This window comes from Candoia aspera, chromosome 3, assembly GCF_035149785.1.
Source record: "Candoia aspera isolate rCanAsp1 chromosome 3, rCanAsp1.hap2, whole genome shotgun sequence".
In the NCBI taxonomy this organism is placed as follows: Eukaryota; Metazoa; Chordata; class Lepidosauria; order Squamata; family Boidae; genus Candoia; species Candoia aspera.
The window spans coordinates 38840316-38860041 of NC_086155.1; the positions used below are offsets into that span (position 1 = coordinate 38840316).

Sequence of the window (19726 nt, forward strand, 5' to 3'; positions counted from 1 at the left end):
CACATTTTAACTCAGCTCCAACATTCTTTACTAGGGTTGTCTCTGCTCTAATCCTATCCCATTTTACAGCCCCCAAACCTCTAAATTCTTTGTCGGGGAGCTAGCTGTCTCTGAATAACCAAGGACAAGCAAACTCAGTTATAAATAACAATATCCCACCCCCACCCCCATATCCATCACTTCCCCCCTCCCCTATCACCTGATGAAAAAGCCAGCCAGTCCTGATCTCACTAGCTGCTACTCTCAACCATTCACTGCACCTTAATTCTGGAAGCCTTAACAGTCATCTGTTTTTTAGGATTAGAACACAGCTCCAATTGTAACACCTCTTCCTCTTCAGCTGTTTCTGACCCTTGCTCCTCCTCAAAGGTGGCTGAGATTCCTCATCCTCCTGTGAGTTTTGGCCTTGTGGAGACATCATCACCACCACCTCTTCCTCTTTTGAATACCATCTTGTCAGGCTCCTGTCCTCCATTTCTTAACACAAGCATTGGGTTTAGATCTAATTTAGTAACAAATAAGGTGGGAGAACTACTTATTTATTTATCTATCAAATTTATATAGCCACCCATTTCACACCAAGTGACTCTGCTTTCCTCAAGATGCATGCTCTGTTAGGGGAATTCACCAATATTTATTCCAATAAATATTCCAATATTTGGAAGTATTTTAAGATAAATGGTCAATTCATGAAACAAAATGGGTCATGATGGTAGATTTCGTATCTAACTTTGCAGCTAGATATTTCAAACCCCAGTGTGGAATTTAGTTCTTCAGCCTTTCATCTTAACTTTCTCTCCCTCCTTCTGGGGTGTCTGGGATAGCACTGTCTTTCCATCATAAAATAATTATCTTTTTTGCTATCTTCTCCATGCATCACAAAACCATAATTCTTCCTAAATTGTAAATTTGGCATATATAATTCAAAATCATATTCCATCTTTAAATCATATTACTCTTCACAGACTCATATTAACAAATTTATGGATATTTTATCAAGTCAGGACAATAGCGGGACAATCCATATTATATATCTAAGTTTCCCTTCCATCATCTTGCTGCTTTCATCAAAATGATTTTTTATGTGCATATGATATGAAGATGCATATACAAAGGGGTGGAGCTTGTGTTGCAACACTGCTTTTATCGTTCTGTGCCCTTAGTCCCCACCTGTGGACACTGCTACCCTCCATCATTTCAAACTTTCAGCATAATGATGTTGATAAGAAACCCTTTAAAACATTCTGCAAGGTATCCAGTAAGGATGGAAACATGCTTTGTTGAATTTTTCTCACCTTAAGATCATAAGAAACATACTTAATTTAAACTCTTCACCATTGATTTTTTAAATACAGGGAATTCTAACACTTTATTTGAAAGTTCTTGCTGATTTAGAATTGTCCAAAACACATTTCAATGATGTAAGACAAGTGTTTGGAATGCTGCTAAAGCGTCTGGACTGGTTAAGGCACCGAGCTAGAATCCAGGAGATGGTGAGTTCTAGTCCCACCTTAGGCATGAAAGCTGGCTGGGTGACTTTGGACCAGTCACTCTCTCTCAGCCCAACTCACCTCACAGGGTTGTTGTTGTGGGGGAAAATAGGAGGAGGAAGGAGTATTAGGTATGTTCCCCACCTTGAGTTATTTATAAAAATAATAAAGGCGGGCTAAAAAAAAATCTAAAAAATAAAAAATGTTGGCATTCCAGTTTTAGATAATCCAATTCCTCTTGTAATAATTTAGCTGGCTTCAAAAATTATTTTGAAGTATTAATACTCCTATTAGTACAAAAATTCCAAATGAAAGATTTACCTGAAATTGGTCTTGTCAATAAGGGTCAAAATTATACTTCCGTCCCAACATCTTCCAAAAATGCCTTGCAGCCTTTAATGCTGGAAATACAACTGAATTTTGACTACAAAAGGTACCCAGCCACCTTGCAAAGATATTGAAGGGGTTATATAAAATATTTCTAACTGTGCCCACAGTGATTTTTGGACTTGCCCTCTTCAATTCCATAAAGAAATAGAGGTCAAAACATATGCCCACTGTTAAAGCTGAAGGCCAGGAATGGTTTTTAACACCATCAAGTTTTCTCTCCCATCCTCATTTCTTTTTGCTCTTCTTTTTTAGTATGGGCAATCCGATAGATAGATAGATAGATAGATAGATAGATAGATAGATAGATAGATAGATAGATAGATAGATAGATAGATAGATAGAGAGGCAGGCAGGCAGGCAGGCAGGCAGGCAGGCAGGCAGGCAGGCAGGCAGGCAGGCAGGCAGGCAGGCAGGCAGGCAGGCAGGCAGGCAGGCAGACATTTCTCCCTCAATCATTTTTCTTCTCAGATTCCTGTTTCTCTATTAGTGCTCTGATACATACAGTATATGTTACTGTAGGAGGTCACAAGGCAACAGAATAAATACCATGCACGGAGCAGCCATTTAGTTTGCCAGAAGCCCAGCATCTGTCCAGCCATTCTGCAGTCTTCTAATAGCATATACTGCTTATGCCTTGTATATATGCCCAATATAAAGCTACTGCCATCCAAATCCACCTTCAATATAATTTCTAGAACTTCTGTTTTCAATTAGAATGTTTCCAAATTTCCCATGACTTTACAATAGCTCAAACAGTGATTTGATGACTTGAAGACAATGGCTATATCATTTATGATATGATATGATATATGATATTAGAGTTTTGGCATCCACAATTCTTTTCCCTTTTTCCTTTTTTCTTCACACTTTAATTGCTAAGGAATGCCAAAATGATTTTAAGATCTATATGTTTGACTTGAAACTCATGCCTGAATGATGATTTCAATGAAATCTCAAAGGGTAATTTTAGGGAAACACTTTGTTCACATAAACTGAAGCACTTTCTGAAGCTGCTAGGAAATGCTAGTCTTTCAGGGGAATAGTATCCTATGTTTTTTAAGTAGTTTCTTGGCATCAGATATAAATCCATTTGCACCAACCAAGCTGCCAAGCCAATCAATAATGTACCAGCAGAGGCTTTGAGCCACTTCAGATAGATCCTAAATGACACTGTTCAATAAAATATAGATGGGCTGAGGGGTTTTTTTTAGCAGTTTGCACAGGTGATTAGATTGGATGCTTTCATTCATATGTGTTGTGACTACTTTGTAGTAACAACTTTTCCTACTTTTTTTTAAGTAGACTTTCAGAGAGAGGGAATGTTAGATATTATAGCTAAACTGACCTTCCAACAGGAAGAAAAAAAGGAAATGTTGCCATTTAAACAAATCCCTTTCAGTGTTAAAATAAGAAGCAACTGCACATAAAATATCCGAAGTCAAAACTGGGCAATAATTAATTGAACAGCTATTTATTCGAAAGAAATCTTATTAAAATCTATAGTCAATTTTCAGAAGAAGTGGGAGATTTACTGTTTTGCTAACACCAGTTAAATAACTAATGCACAGCTTAAAATCTACAATAGTATACAATTTTGAAATATCACATGCATATACAAACAGCTACTAAAAATTATTTCTACAGTGCATCTCTTCCATATAATATATGTTGGTATTCTATGCCCTAAATAATTTAGCAAAGCTTCTTTGCCCAAGATGGAGGAAAAACATCACTTAAAATTACAAACTGACTACAGTATTTATTGTACCAATTTCAAAATACTAAGCAGTGATAACATACCATTGTATCTATACTATTGAGGAAGGCGATGTGACTGGCCTAGGATTCCTGGCCTGTTTTGTATATTTTTATTCCACATCAGATTTCATTTCCAGTAGTGGCAAGGTGTTGGTGGCCACAAATTTCTAGGAAGAATAGGAAACTAATAAGAGTATGTCTCTTCAACACACAACTCTATTAGATGTGAGCTAGGATATTTATTTTGGCAAGATTCAATTATTTCACATTTTGGATATCTAAGTACTAAATATTACAGACTACCATAGAAGGGCTCTACAATCAGCCTGAAAGATTGCAGATTATAACCAGGTTATTGGTTATAATAGAATTACTCTGTGAAGCTTCTCTAAGAAAGATTGAAAATATGTGCTTGAATGAAAGTTGTTTGCTGTTGCAAAAGAAAGAAAACAGATGGAACCTGTTGAGGAACTTCAGGAACTTTCCCATGTGTGGACAGTGGATGCAGTCTTAGGTCACATCTGAATTGTGGGATGTTTTGAGGATGAATGAGTTTGGAATTCTAACAAAACATAATGTTGGATGTCCATTTAACTGGGCCAGTATGATTATTTTCTCAAGTTTTACTAGTCTATCTTCAAACTGTGTTTCTGCCTGAATGTATAACTGTATTATCATTTTGATTATAAGCTAAAAAAAAAACAGAAGGCAGAAAAGCTTAAAGAAATGAGGCAAATTGTGCAGTAAAAAGCAGCAGATTTTGGAGTACTTGACAACCCATGTTTTCTGTTCCAAAAATATTAATTGAAGAACATTCAGTTATGCCCAGAGTCTTAACTAAGTTACCCTAGCCTCCATTTGGAGAAGAGTCAGACTACTAGCCCATCTAGCTTAGTGTTGCTTCTTCAACCTGGTGTTCTCCAGATTTTTGGGACAATACTTCCCATAATCCGTGTTCAACCTGGTGAATGACACTAAAGTAGAGGTCCACCTTAGCTGCTGCAAGGCTGATCCACACTGAAAAAATGGTTGCAAGGCTTTCTTAATCCTATCTAGAGATCCCAGGGGTTGAGCCAATGACACTTTGAATAAGCATTTGGCTTACCATAGTGCTTTCCAAATCTTGGCCTACCCAGACAGATACTATGATGCTGTACAAATTCAAAACCAGGACTGGGATGTAGAAACATCAGCATTCCTTACTATACAAAATTATTCTAATTGGCTAATCATTGTTGCCATTATTTGCTTTTAATGACCATCAGAGACTCATTAACACTTTGAGCATAACTACATATATATTTGTATTCAAAGTTAAGTACACCATCCAAGATGTCTCCCAATATCATTTTATTAGCTGTTAGTAATAATTTGTACTTCCAGGCATATCCTACTATGAGCAGAAGATCATATAAGTGAAGGCTATGCAGTGCTTTAAATCTGAAAGAAAAAAAATGCTCTGAGCATGCAGAGGCACTCATGTAGCAGCTATCAATAACTCTTTAAAGAAGCTAAGTCATTTCTTGGGATTGTGTGGTTGCATTTGGTTTAAACAGTTGTAGACAGGAAGTTCATGCCTGTTCCCACATGATCTAAAGCATACTTCTGCCTTCAAATCAAAAGCACTGCACAACCTGTTACTTACTACGGTAAATATATAGCTGACATTGCTTAAAGTACAGGATCATATTTGATATAAATCTCTCAGCAAACACAGCGATCTGGACTTAAAGGCTCTAGAGCTATGAATCCATCTCTTGATCTAGGTACATTCATGCCCAAACATTCACACTGCAGACACCTGTACACTTACCATCTACACATGAAGGTGCAGCACGTGTTGTCCCAGCCACCTGACCTGGAAAGCAGGAACATTTCACTGTTTGGGAGCGCTCTTCAATCTTATTCTTATTGCAGCATCTGTGGGCAGCAATGACTTCACACGTGCCAGGTTCTATGTGCACTGCAGGGAAGGAAAGCATATGGTACTCCTGTGTTTTAGGAGTAAAAAGACACATAATATTGTACATGTGGGATAAAAAAATTAAGGAACAACCTGGAAGTAGAACAAAAGCTTAGAAGTTTTTTTAAAAACTTTTGCTAAATGCATTGAATACATACTGAGAAAAAAGTACATTTTTCAGCAGCCAAATATCAGAAAAGGGTACATATATTTGAAAAAATCAAAGGGTACCATTCACAAATTGTCATTGGACAGCTAAGGCTCAGCTGACTCTGAAACACCAGCTGGTATTTAAAACAACAGGTAAGATTAACTGTGTTTATGGATAAATTCAGTGGTATAAAAATTCTAAAGGCATTAGCATTGGCTAATGTTGATTCCATAAAAGGGTTCTTCATCAAACCATTCCAATCTGAAAAAGTTCATTTGTAGCATGTTCTTGTCATAAACTCTGGCAAACTTGCCTGAATAAAATGTGGTACAAACCACAGAAGAGTACTTTTAGATGGAAATATCCAGATGAGCTTGCCCTGTACATCAGCTTTCCCCAACCTGTTGCCTTTCAGATGCATTGATACTGCAACCAGCAGAATTCCTATTCCCAAATAAACTGGAGAAATTCTGTGATAGGAAAGGCTGATATAGCTTTACTCACAACTTCACTCCTTTTAGAATCTTCACTGATCCAAAACTCAGAAAAATTACATCGCATGACAACAGAAGTAATGGAAATCAAACTGAAGACAGTTGAAGTTGATTTCCTAGATCAATTTCAACTTAGTAATTTTGTAAATTCCCATTCCTCTCATTGTTCTACTTGCTTTTTTCTTCTTCTATCCCAGTGTTTAAAATTTATCATTTTTGAACATGATGACCAATTTGGGATCCAGGATTTTATGTAGAAGCACATTTGCCTTCCCTAGAAACCGTAATCTAAAAGATTTATAGATGAGATGCAATTTAATCCAAGAGCCTTATGTCTTTTATATCCTTTTCTGTTATTCCAGCAAGTAACAAAGTGCTCTAAAACTAATAAAGCGATATTTTACAATATTACTTTTCACTTCCTTTCTGTGGCTAGGTTTGAGTCAGCTGATATATTATGAAATACATACATTTCTCAAATGAATTCATTGTTTCTCCTTACTGTCATTTAATTGACATATCCTTATCACTAAAATAAAGAGGCTTGAGAATGGTTTTTGAGAACTCGGGTAAAAGAAACGCTTCATATTTCTTAAGTGTCAATCATTTAATGGCTCACACTTCCTTTTTTGCCATCAGTAATGTAATATGAGAGAATTTGCTTAACCGTAATTGTTATCATCTCAGGAGGCATCGGCAAAACATTTTCCAGGACCTTCAAAAGCAAAGGTAAGAAAACTTTTTGAGGGAGGGAGCATACCTGAACTGTTGAAAGCATGTCATGGGCATTCTTAAAAAACGCCTGCCATGGATACATGGATGATCCCACTTATTAGACATTTATAAGTCAAACTAGTGAGATTGACTCCCCTGACTAGTCAATGGCCCTTGTTACCTCAGCATACTGTTTCCTTTGTGGGGAGAGGCAATAGGCCCATTTCAAAAATGCCTGGGACTTCATTCACTCACTATTTTTATTCTCAGGAATGCCTAAAATTTCCATGCATTTCTTGAAAATACAGGTGACACTACAGGCTGGTTCTCTGAATGACAGGCTTGTGTAGATTGTAGTTGTTTTTTATTCTAGATATTTTGCCTCACCAAAAATATAGCATTATTCCACCTCTGCAAAGTGTCTAGACTGATCTGACTCAACCTTCTTATTCCATAGAAACAGCTTTGCTTCCATGTATGTGCTGCATAGTAGCCCTTTTGAAACAAGAAATGAAGCATCATGGCCACTCAGCTGGTGTAAAATAGGGAGCTGTGGCACTTTTACAGAGGCACTTTAAAGCACTGCTTTGCTTGGATCTTCATAAAATTGTAGACATGATTCCAACTGTAGGCCCATTCACAAGAATGATACAATTAATTAAATGACTAATTTCCCTGGAATTATCTCATTTTTAAAACAGAACTAAATTAACATCCTCCTTGACATTTTCTTAAATATCTTTAAATCTGTAAACAACCTAACAAACAAAGTCAGAGGTACTGAAATAATTTTCTTAAATGTTCCATGTCTTTTTTTTTCAAATCACTACCTATCTACATGAGAAAAAGAGAAGCAAAATGATTTATCTCCACCTTCCAAAACACTATCTGAAGAACTGTGAATTCTAAAACCATAACTGATTGGATTTGCAAGAGTGGTGGTTGAGAAATTATTAATCTCCATCCCTAAAAACAGTATTAGTTGTTTATTACAAAAAGTTAAGTCAAGAACAGCTGAAACTGTTTAATAAGAAATAAGCACAAATAAGTAACTATCTGGAAATGCATGTAAATAAAAATAATCACTATGACATAAAACTAGTTTTTGTGAAACTAATGTCTGAAAAATTAATGAGCAGACTTGGTGTGGTTCCTATCTAAACAAATAATGGAACTGATGTTAACAAGAAAAGATGCTGGAATTATGTATAAAAAAGTTGGAGTAGCTGATGTAAAATGAAAGATGCAGGAAAGGGTGAAAAAGGAGTAAAGAATTCAAAATTGATGTCAAACGAATGTAATAAAGGTATTCAAAGTGTTTAATTTATCAATTAATGATAAAAATTATGTGTGAAACATTTTGAAAGTAGAAATATAACTAGATTATTTCTGTTCTAAAACGCCTACATCTTGATCACATCATCTTTTATATTCTGGCACTTAAAAATATACTTGACTTTAAAAAAAGAATGGGTAATATGTTATATCTGCACAGGCTTATTGGACTAATGTAAATGGTTATGATTTGAAAAAATATATATAAAGCTTATTACAGAAATCACTCTTTTCTACATGCTGACTTCTGATGGAAGACAGTAGTGCTTGTGGATATGTTAACAAACTGGTCTGAAATGCATGGAGTTTAAAGCTCTGTTGCTTCATTAAGGCTAGCTGTTAAAAAGGAATTATTTCCTCATAGGACGTTCTTTTGAAATATTGCTAATATTTTCAATGATCCAATTCTAAGAAATTATTTTATTAGCCTTTATTAGCCCATATTTTGAGGTTATGTTTTACTGAGAGCTTATGAGTTTAAGAAAAACTGGGGAAAAAAGCTAGAATTCCATTTTACCATCTCAAGGCAATATCCATGGAAAATATTTCTAGTCATACCCTTTATTAAAAAGCATTTAAATCTGCTGCAGAGTCACTGACATCCATATACTGAACTATATCTAGATACCTATTATGTCCAAACAATACTATTATGAATTGACAACTGTTTCTTTTTGTCAAATGTGTATTTGTGCTGCTGTTACATTGCCAACACTTGCAACTTCCTCATTTCTCCCCATCTTTTATAGCCTTACACCATGATATCTATGTGAAAAAGTGTCCTCCCTTTGGATTATTCTCAGAGTTTTCTAAAATTTCCAGGACCATACACTCTGTTAAACTTCTTTGCAGCATTTATAATCAATCAAATCCAAGGGGTGATTACTTATTCAGATTATATACTAAATCTCATTAACTAAGGAGAATGGAGAACAGGGATATTTACTCCCTGACAAGTGGCTTCTTTATCTACTTCACCTAAACCCTGTGTTCCTTTTGCATACTGAAAACTTTCATTAAAACTGAATTATGAAAGAATTTAGAGACAGGGAGAGAGAGGTAGCGTGTCACATTTATAGCCAGGAATATTATTACTAAATATTTGTAGGATAAGTAATTGTGTGATTATTAAGGGCAGAAATGAAAGTGATGGTTCATTAGTAGAAAATGTCCATGAAATAACAATAAATATACATAAATGGAAATAATAATGCAGAAATCTACATTCGCTCTGAGCCAAGACTTTTCTTACTATCTGGCCATATAGAGTTTCAATTCTGCCTCAGTCTCAAAAGCATCTTTAGGAGACTGAACTTCAGCATCTTTTCTTAGAAGTAACCTCTATAAAATACAATGGGATTTGCTTCCTGATATATGTGCATATTGCTGTAGTAAAATTGCTGATGCCAAGTCCTGAGCCTCTAGTACAGGAACTGTTCCTGGACTTGGATCCCTGTCATATGAAAATCCAATAAACATTAGACTTGCTAAATATCTAGGACCTCAAATGGAGAGCAAACAAATATCCATGACCCTTTAGGAATGATGTGTATCAAATTAGACCATAGATGCATCTAAATATTGTCTACACATCTGCAACATCTTAAGTTCAAAGAAGCTGCCTTAATTATACAATATGCCAGTGATCATTTTAATTTATTTTTCTTTCAGTGAGCTTGGTAACTGATATATGGTTTATATCATGTGAGATTATTGACAGAAAGCATTTGTTTGCTCCCAGTATCAACAATTGGCATGGGGGGCGGGGCGCGGGGCTTCAAGTCAGACTTGGCAACACATGGACAAGTCCATGCAGTTATCTAGGCAACATTGCCTTCTTCCTAGGGCTGAGAGAGAATACCTGCCTGAGGTTACCCAGCTGGCTTTTGTACCTAAGGCAGGACTAGAATTCAAGTAACCTTGTTCCTAGTCCAGCACATTAATCACTAGACCAAGCTGACTGCCAGTTACTAAAAGCAAAATGTGTATCAGATTATGATAAACCAAATTTTAAAAATCCAATTCTTTTGGATGAAATATGGAACCCCATTTATCAGTGCTCTGACAGTTTTTCAAAGAAAATGCAAATATGAAAAACCATTACACTGTTTTAGCTTAGAAAAAAACTTACACAAAGAATGTTTATAAATAAAATTATGCACACAGTAAAGAAAATATATAGTGAGGATTTTTTCCCTCTCCCAAAATATCAGAATCCAGAATAATTCTGTATGGTAAAAGAATCTGTCCTTAAGATTCTGGGGAAGTAAATTGGTAATCAGTAAATCTGACTTCAGACACATTATGCTTTCTGGAAAGGCTCTAATGCTGGGAAAGGTGGAAGGAAAGCAAAGAAGAGGATGACTTTTCTTTCCTTCCAGGTGGATAGACTCAGTTAAAGTGGCAATGAGGGCACCACTGGAACACCTGAAAGAGCAGGTTAGGGATAGTTCATCAAGGAGAAAATCTAAACTTCATTGCACATAATCAAAAATAAAATCAGTAGTCCATGTGCTTATAAGCTGTACCTGTTAACAAGATATTCACATTCACTAATTGTCCCTCTCCTTATCTTATTTGGGTGACTAAAATAACACGTGCTTCCTTTTAAATCTTCCAGCCTGGATACTAAGATATCTATAAAAGTAGCTAAATGGTATTCAGTGTTTTGAAAAGTAAGAGAAGAAAACATAATATTGTTGTGCTGGGTTGTGTTGTGCACCAGTTGCACCCTTTCCTGGACTGTGAGGCTCTACTCACAGTCACTCATGGTCACCTCCATAATGGATTACTGTAACACACCCTACATAGGGCTGCCCTTGAAGAGCATCCGGAAGGTTCAGCTGGTGCAGAATGCAATTGCATGGACAGTTATGTGTGCCACTAGGAGGGTACACATTACACAAGTTGCATTGGTTGCCAGTTTGCTTCCAGGTGCAATTCGAGGTGCTAATTTTGACCTTTAAAGCCCTACATGGCATGGGACCAAGTTATCTGAGGGACCACCTCTTCCCAATACATCTATTGTCCCACCAGGTCAGGCAGGAGGGGTATGCTGCAGGTCCCCTCCCCAAAGGAGCTCCATCTGGCAGGACCAGGCAGCATGCCTTTTCTGCTATGGCCTCTACCCTCTGGAACATCATTCCCCCTGAAGTGAGGTTAGCCCTATCTCTGTTAGCCTTCCAGAAGGCCCTTAAAAGATGGTTTTTTCACCAGTATTGTGGTTTCCAGGGAGAGCATCTCTGGAATCTCATACTGTGGCTGTATGAGATTAAGTGATGTTTGTTCTCCTGCTTTCTTGGGTTTTATCTGAATATTTTATTTGATTGTTTTTAGATTGTTATGGAGTTTTTAACTGTTGTTGTGTTCTACGCCACCCAGAGTGATGTGTTTGTGAGATAGGCAGCTATATAAATATGCTAAATAAAGTAAAATAAAAATAATATTGGTCCTAAGATTTGAACTCTAGACATTCTAATTTTGAGACAAGTTCTTTTTTTGATTGTGACAAACTTATGTTATGGAAGCTTATATTTTGCATTTATGTTTCTTTGTTTGTTTCTGGTTCTCTGTGTTCTGGTCTACAACCAAAACCAAATACAATCCATCCATCCATCCTTCCAATAGATAATCCAGATGTGATGGAATGTGAGGGTGATCTTGGAGATCAGAGGGAAGAGATGCTGCCTAGGGAACAATCAGGTAAAAGGAAAGGGAGTCTGGGAGAGGGGAACGGCCTCAAGAAGAAACTTAGGAAAGATCCGCCCTGACCACTCAAGCGATATAAATAGGGAGAGAGGGAGATTTGAACTTTGAGACTTCCAGGTAAACCAGACAGGAAACACAATGAGATGAGCTAATTCTACTTTATTGTAAGGCTACATTAACAGAATTTTGCAAGTCTGAAAGCACAAATCTCCCACTCTCCCTATTTATCGCTTGAGTGGTCAGGGCGGGTCTTTCCTAAGTTTCTTCTTTAGACAGTTGCCCTCTCGCGGACTCCCTTTCCTTTTATCGGATCATTCGTAGGCAGCATCTCTTCCTTCTGTTCTCCAGGGTCACCCTCACATTCCAGCACACCAATGAAGCTGAATCATGGGAGCTTCAAGTCAAATTAAAGGAAGTACTAAACATAGAGAACAATTAAACTGGAAGTTGGAAAAAGAAATCCCAGGTTCTCCAAATTTAAGAGCACCAAATTCCCACACTAATTTTAATAATTAACCAAAATATAATAAAAGTTTGTTAAACTCACATGAGATCTTGGAAAATTGCAAGTAAGCTCATGGAAAAGCCCTACTCCTTTTTAATGTGCATCACACATGTTTAAAAATGGCCAGGTCTTTGACTGCTTTGACTGCACAGTCATATCTGTCATCCTGACATTTTTTTACACTCCTACTCCTGTAGTTACCCCTGACAGACAAGATCCAAAAGGACTGAAAAAACCTATGACATTCACTGTTGTAAGACTTAGCAATGTTCACCAAGATAGACATTTTAAAGGGGAACTGGAACTGTGGAGGATAAGATTATCAGTGTCCACTTGTGGTGGGCTTCCATCAGGTATTTGGTGTTGCATTCTAAGAACAGAATGCTGGACTGGATAAGTTTTGATCTGATCTGATATGGGTTTTCTTACGTTTAATTTGTGTTCTCCTTCTCAGCTGGTTATTGACCTAATTCACTTCATAGCTGAGAAGAACGTCACTAAATCAGCAGGATGTTTCCACTGGTTCGCCTAAGAGACTGTATGTACTCATGTGTATTAGTTTTCAATTATATAGTAAGTTAAGAAGGCAAAGAGAAATCAACTAGGAGAGGCTTTTGATAAACTCAGACATTAGAGCCAACTCCTTGAGAACATTCTTAAAAGTTTAAAGGATATAGTAACATGCTATCAGAGCAACCTTGAGAGAAACTGTTAATGAAGGAGATTCTATACTACTGTGAAACTGGTACAAATAAAATAACTTTTATATACCCGGTAGCTTGGTATTAGAGCTAAAACCAGACAATTGCTCAGCCTCTCATCAGGAGTGATTACATGAACCTTCCAACCTCTTTTCTTTCTGTACTTTCTGCTGCCCACTGGCTGATCACAGAGGAAGATAAGTGTGCCAATTTCCCCATCTCATTCAACTGTAGACATCGAAAAAAACCCTTTCAGAGATTCCTTTAGAATATTGGGGACCGTTGTTCAAATGACAGACAAATCTGGCTGACAAGCTCTGTCCTTTTCTCAAAATCCCCTCTATTTTTTGAGCCACTTTGGCTGTTGTTTCCAGAATTCTTCTCTTTGAAAGTTATCTTACACACACTCCCCCTCAGCATGTCATTTCTGCAGTCTTCTCTCACAAGTTCATCTATGTATGCTTCATGATTTGTAACCTCAAGTCAAAAATAGTATACTTATATGTTTACTCAACATTTACCTATCTATTCTCAGGAATAGTCAAAGGGTTGCAAGCTATTAATGAAGATAGCCCAGTGACAGTCTTCATAAAGTTTGCTATTATTAGACTTGGATACAAAAGTCCTAGGTCAAAATTCAAGATATGCTGTATACTGGCAGAGTACCTTTAAATAAGTAAAAATAGCTGTATGACAGTTACCATGTTCTGTATAAAAACACAACAATCTGCCTTACTATTTTTCAATAAGTGTAATAATTCTTGCCCTAGATAAAGTTTCTCACAGTCTTGTAAGCTATCCTGCTCCACTGTGCTCAGAGTTCCCTGGACATAATGCATTCATATTCTGGCATTAAGCCTTCATGCCTAACTGTGGTGCAATCTTTTATTTAAGATTAGAGCAAAATATATGCATTCCTTTATTTGCTCTACAGTAAGGTTTAAACACTCATGACATTTCAAGGAATCCAGTTTGCTGCTCATAAAGTGCTTAATTAATTGTTTGATTTTAAAAAGCCATTGAAAAGCAAGTTTTTAGAATACATGGTATCTGGAAATTAGGATGGTACATAAGGCATCTTTTACTTTATTTTGAATGCTTAGTTTCCAATACATTTTGTTTTCTGACATTATACAATGGTGATTCTAAAATTCAGTGTTAAAGCAAATAATACCTATGGATTACCTGTGTAATTTCCATTTTATGTTGGCTGTATCAAAGGGCACAACAGATTAATAAAACAACCATACTGTGTTTGGAATATGGGACTGCTATACTGAGGTGGAGTCATATGCATTAACTGTTTAATATAGGTTACGTTATCTTGTCTAGGGAAAGGATGTTCATAATAGCAATGTTTCCAGTCAGCTACATCAGTCTGACAGATCCCCAATTTAAATTACCATCTGGGTTATATTATTTGATGCTACTCCATTTCCTCCCCCATGCTAATTATGTATTAATATATCAATAAAAAGTGCTTTCATGATAGGTATACAGTGGTGCTTAAAAGTTTGTGAAACCCCTTTTGAATTTCCAATATTTCTGAATAAATCTGACCTAAAATGTGATCTATTCTCCACACAAGTCCTAACACTAGATAAAGAGAACCCAATGAAACACATGAGTCAAAAACATTTTGCCTCTGCCTCTGGACCAGGACAGCTTGCTATCATTTATCAAACTATGAATTCTGAATTGTACCAGCAGATTCTATAGAAAAATATCAGGGTTATCTGTCCATGAACCAAAGCTCAAGAGAAAGTGGGTCATGCAACAGGACAATGACCCAAAACACACAAGTCGTATGACCAAAGAACGGTAAAAGCAGAAGAAAGTTAATGTTTTGGAATGGCCAAGTCAAAGTCCTGACCTTAATCCTATAGAAATGTTGTGGAAGGACCTGAAGCGAGCAGTTCGTGTGAGGAAGTCCACCAGCATCCCTGAGTTGAAGCTGTTCTGCAAGGAGAATGGGCTAAAATTCCTCCAAATCAATGTGCAGGACTGATCAACAGTTATCAGAAATGTTTCATTACAGATATTGCTGCCCAAGGGGGGCACACCAGTTATTGAAAGCCAAGGTTCATGTCCTGTTCAGACTATGAGATGGCCAGGCAGAATTACTATTAAGTTCTTCATTTATAATAACTATTTACAACAGCAAAAAGTCCTTGTAACAGATTAGGCAATGCAATTCAATCAAGTCCACCCAGTCAGTAAAGTACAACCAGGCAGGGCTGCAGGTTCAGGTTGTGGCAGAACAGCGAGGCAGAACTCAGCTAGTTCTCTTATCAAAGCTGCAAGACTCGACGGAACTAGAGTGCATGGCAAAGAGGAGGCTTGAGGCACGGGTCTGCAAACGGGCACACAGGTTGGACTCAACTAGAACAGAGGCTAGACGAGGCTGGACTGGAGCATCTAGGCAAGGCTTGGATCTGGAGACAAGGCTGGACTGGGCTGGAGTGTCTAGGCAAGGTGTGGATCTGGAGACAAGGCTGGACTTGGCAGCAACGTCATGACAAGACTTGAGACTGGAGGCAGGACTAATCATGCTGGAGCGTCGAGGCAAGGCTTGGAACAGGATGCAAGGCTGTGCTCGGCAGGAATGGCAAGGAGGGACTCAGCTGGAGTGGCGTGTGCAGGAAGCAGGTCTGCAGCGACAGAAAGTGCTGGTTCCACACTGGCTACAGGCAAGGCTTCCGACTGGTGCAAGGACTCTTCCACAGATGCTATGAGCTCAAAGGATCGGTTGTCTCCAGCAGCTTGCTCTTGGGTGCGCCTGCCTTTTAACACGATCCTTTCCGAGCCTTTTCTCACCTGCAGCCAATTGGGCTGCCTTCTGATTCGCGCGCTTCTCTGCTCTTCTCTCTTGAGCACTGATTGGAGGATTTAAACCTCCCTCTGCAGTTTGTCCAATCAGCGTCTCTGGTTTCTCGCACTCTGCTGAGTTACTTCTGGTTTTTATTTCTCCAAATCCTTCCTAATAAGTTTCGTTTACCCCTTCCGACTCAAGATAACTTTTGTTTTCAGAGTTAGAAGCAGGCTCAAACCTCACAGTTCACATACTTTTGCCACAAGCAAATATGTAGCTTTGGGTCATTTTCCTAAATAAATAAATTAACAAGTGTAGAGTTTTTGACTTGTTTGTTTAATTGGGTTCTCTTTCTCCAGTTTTAGGACTTGTGTAGAAACAGATCATGTTTTAGCAGAAATATTGAAAATTCAAAAGGGTTCACAAACTTTTAAGCACCATTGTAGGTCAACACGGAAGCCAAGCAGACAACTAGGACCCCACCATTTCAAAGTGCAAACTTTAAAAAATTTGAAAGTATATTTACACTAAAGGTTCTCTAGATATAAAAAACAAACATTTCTACCATATCTTTTACACTATAGACTGATATGTGACAAAAATATTATTATAGGTCATGATTAAAACACGTCAGAAAATAATCATGAAGGTCATATTAAACAACAACAAAACAAATAACAACACTTAACTAAACTCAAAATGCTCAGTCATCCTTCCAAATAAAAGGCTCCTACTGCTACCAATTCACAAGCAGTAAGCTGCTATCCCATCTCCCCTCCTCCCACCCTGCAGCAAAGATTTTTTTGCATGAAGATAAAAAAGAACAAATATATGAGAGGGTTACAAATAACAGATCACAATATCCAGATCTTCCTATAAACCGCCATGAATGTGGCAAAGCAATACTCCATAAAAGCCTGTTCTGAAAGAGCCCATGGTTAAAAGGATATCTCTAGACCCTAAAGTGTGCAGCTAACAGGTAGGCAGCTAAGGTGGTGATATTCCATAAAGGCCCTGTCATTGGCATTTATTGGCATCAACTCCACAGGGGTTCTGACGTGAAGATTTGTATGAGATGTGGTGTTCCTGAAGACCCCAGGTCTCAAACTATTTAGGGCTTTATCTATCAAAAATAATACTGTGATTTGCAGGTTAACTTCTACCCAGTTAAGCCCATCACAGATAAAAATCTTAAGCTTGTTATCGCTTACTGTTCTTTAAGCGATTACAAGATTTAGGACATTTATTTTCCCTGCCTAAACACCCCAAAGTCCCCTTCCATCAAAAAAGGGTCGAAATTTGGGCTACATGCAATCTAGGGTGCTCCAGAGCCTGCAGAGGGGTTTCCACAGCCACATGTCGTCTAAAGATTGAACCCTCCGGGATTAAAAGCTTATTTAATTAATCAACTAAATGTACTTTTGCAAGTATTATGCACTTATTTTTTTGCACAGAATATGAAACTTATAAATGTTAAATGCATACAGGATATAAAAAGCAGCAGGAAACTATTTTTAAATCAACATGTATCAACTACTAAATGGAGTTTTTCCATTTGTATTATGTGGGAAATGCAAAAACCAATTTAAAACACCACATGTGCAAATGGTCCAGTTCATTAAATGAAAATTTAAAATGTGAATTTGAAAAATGATCTTAATTGGAAATATGCCTTGTAAAAGAGTTTCAACAAAGATCACAACATTTTAAAAGCTATTTTAATAATCAAGGCACTGTTTCAGACTTTCTATAAAACTATATCCAACCTCCCAAATCTTAGCCACAGCTCAATAATCCCAAACCAATTTTCACAGATATCAGTATGATTTGGTGAAAAATGGGGGTGCCATTGAGGGTATTGAGTCTTGTTTGCTGTTAAGAATTTATTAATTAGAAATATACATCTAAAGGATTTTAAATACCTAAAACAAAAGGTTCCCAAGTAAATAAAGACTTCAGTAATATGTCATACTAATATACTGCAAATAGTATTTCAAGTTGCCTTGACATTTATGCAGTAATGGTCCCCAGATTCCCCTTCATCATAAGCATTAGAGTATGTGAAAGTATTACATTCCTTTAGGAGGAAACTTATATGAACTGTACATGAAAAAGAAGAAACGTTCATTATGGAAAATACAGAGAAAAGTCCCGAGATACTTCTTGTGAGCAACTGCTCTAATTTATTTAGCCCCAAGAAATAACAATTTTCTGTTGAAATCTATCTTGTTAGGTTGTTGCACTAATTTTAAAACAAGTTGATCTGTTAACCTGACTACATAATAGGCTGTGCATTCTTTGAAAACGATTTAGAAGAGGTTCTCTGGACCATATGGAAGCGCAGCACCTCTCTAGAGCAGTGGCATCTTTCTTCAGGTACACACAGCCCTACTACATAACCTACAATTGTTTGACATGGTTCATGGTTCAGACCCAAACAGTTTGCTTCCAGAAGAAAGCATTAATGGCCTACTTGCCTGCCATTTTTCATTCCTTTGTAGAAAAGTGATTCCAACTAGAGGTGTTGTTTGAAGACACCTAAAGAGATTTGTCTTTTGTATTACTAATCATTGTAGACTATCATGGGTTCTTCATCAATTTTACTTGTTTGGTATGGCCGAAGCAAAAATAAGGAATCTTGCTTTCAAAGTGGGACTCAAATTATGATAAGTAAATCATAATTAGAGATTCAGCAACTTTGATTTCACAAATAGCAGCATTAATCTATTGGGAATTTTGTACAATAAAAACAAACCCTATTCCATTATCTTTCTGATTGTTTTGTTATTTATTTTAACCCATACTCGTATTAAGAAAAAACAATCAACAGTCTGGTACCATCTTGGGTGTGCAGTATTTCCTAAAGTGAGAAATATGCTTTGGATCTGAAGTAGGCATCCTCACTGTACCTATTGGTATAAGACTGTGTTTTTCAAACTTGGCAACTTTAAGATGTGTGGACTTCAACTCCCAGAATTCCCCAGCCATCTGGCTGGGAAATTCTGGGAGTTGAAATCCACACATCTTAAGGTTGCCAAGTTTGAAAAACACTCGTATAAGAGAACTTACTGAGATTGCAAAAGGAAAGGGACTTTTCAAAACATTACTAACAACAGATGGTTGTTTCAATGCCTGGCTTATCTGGGAAAGGGTCAATTAGTCCTTTAGTTTTGCATCCTGGAAAAAAGAAGGTCAAGCAATTCATAGAGACACTAACTTAATTAATTAACTCATAAATGTTGACATTTTTTCTTATTCAGTTTCTGAGATTTTATAGTCTACCACTTATTTCTTCAGATTATCCTGATTAATGAAATTCCATGAAAACCTTGCTTTCCTGGTCATCCTCTGCTGTTAGAGGCTTGACACCTGGGCTTGTATGGTATAAGTCTTGGGAAGATACATGTTGGAGGTGTTAAAAATCCATATCCTCAGACTGAAATTCAGCCATCCAACCTGTAGAAGCAACTGTTACAATCATCTTATCACATTCTGTTCCTAATGTGGAGTCTAAGTCTCTTCCTCATGCAAGTATGCAATGACCTTACATCACGTGACTTCTGGACCTCTTGGAAAGTGAAATCATTTAACTGCAAGTTGGTCAAATGCAGTCCAGCTCCAGCATAAATGCTATCATTCTGGAACTACAGGGTGGGGCAGGTTCTTATTGGTGATAATTCCTATAGACTTTGGGATTTCCCCTTT

General features: G+C 37.2%; 1 protein-coding gene across 2 annotated transcripts in view; it reads right to left on the bottom strand.

The window, feature by feature from the left end:
* The window catches only part of TAFA3 (TAFA chemokine like family member 3), a 103530-nt gene that overhangs the window by 11984 nt on the left and 71820 nt on the right, over positions 1–19726 (bottom strand). For both annotated transcript variants that reach the window (XM_063300077.1, XM_063300076.1), the window contains exon 4: positions 5452–5601. In XM_063300077.1, the coding sequence (XP_063156147.1) occupies positions 5452–5601 (150 nt within the window). The remainder of the gene's footprint in view (positions 1–5451; positions 5602–19726) is intronic.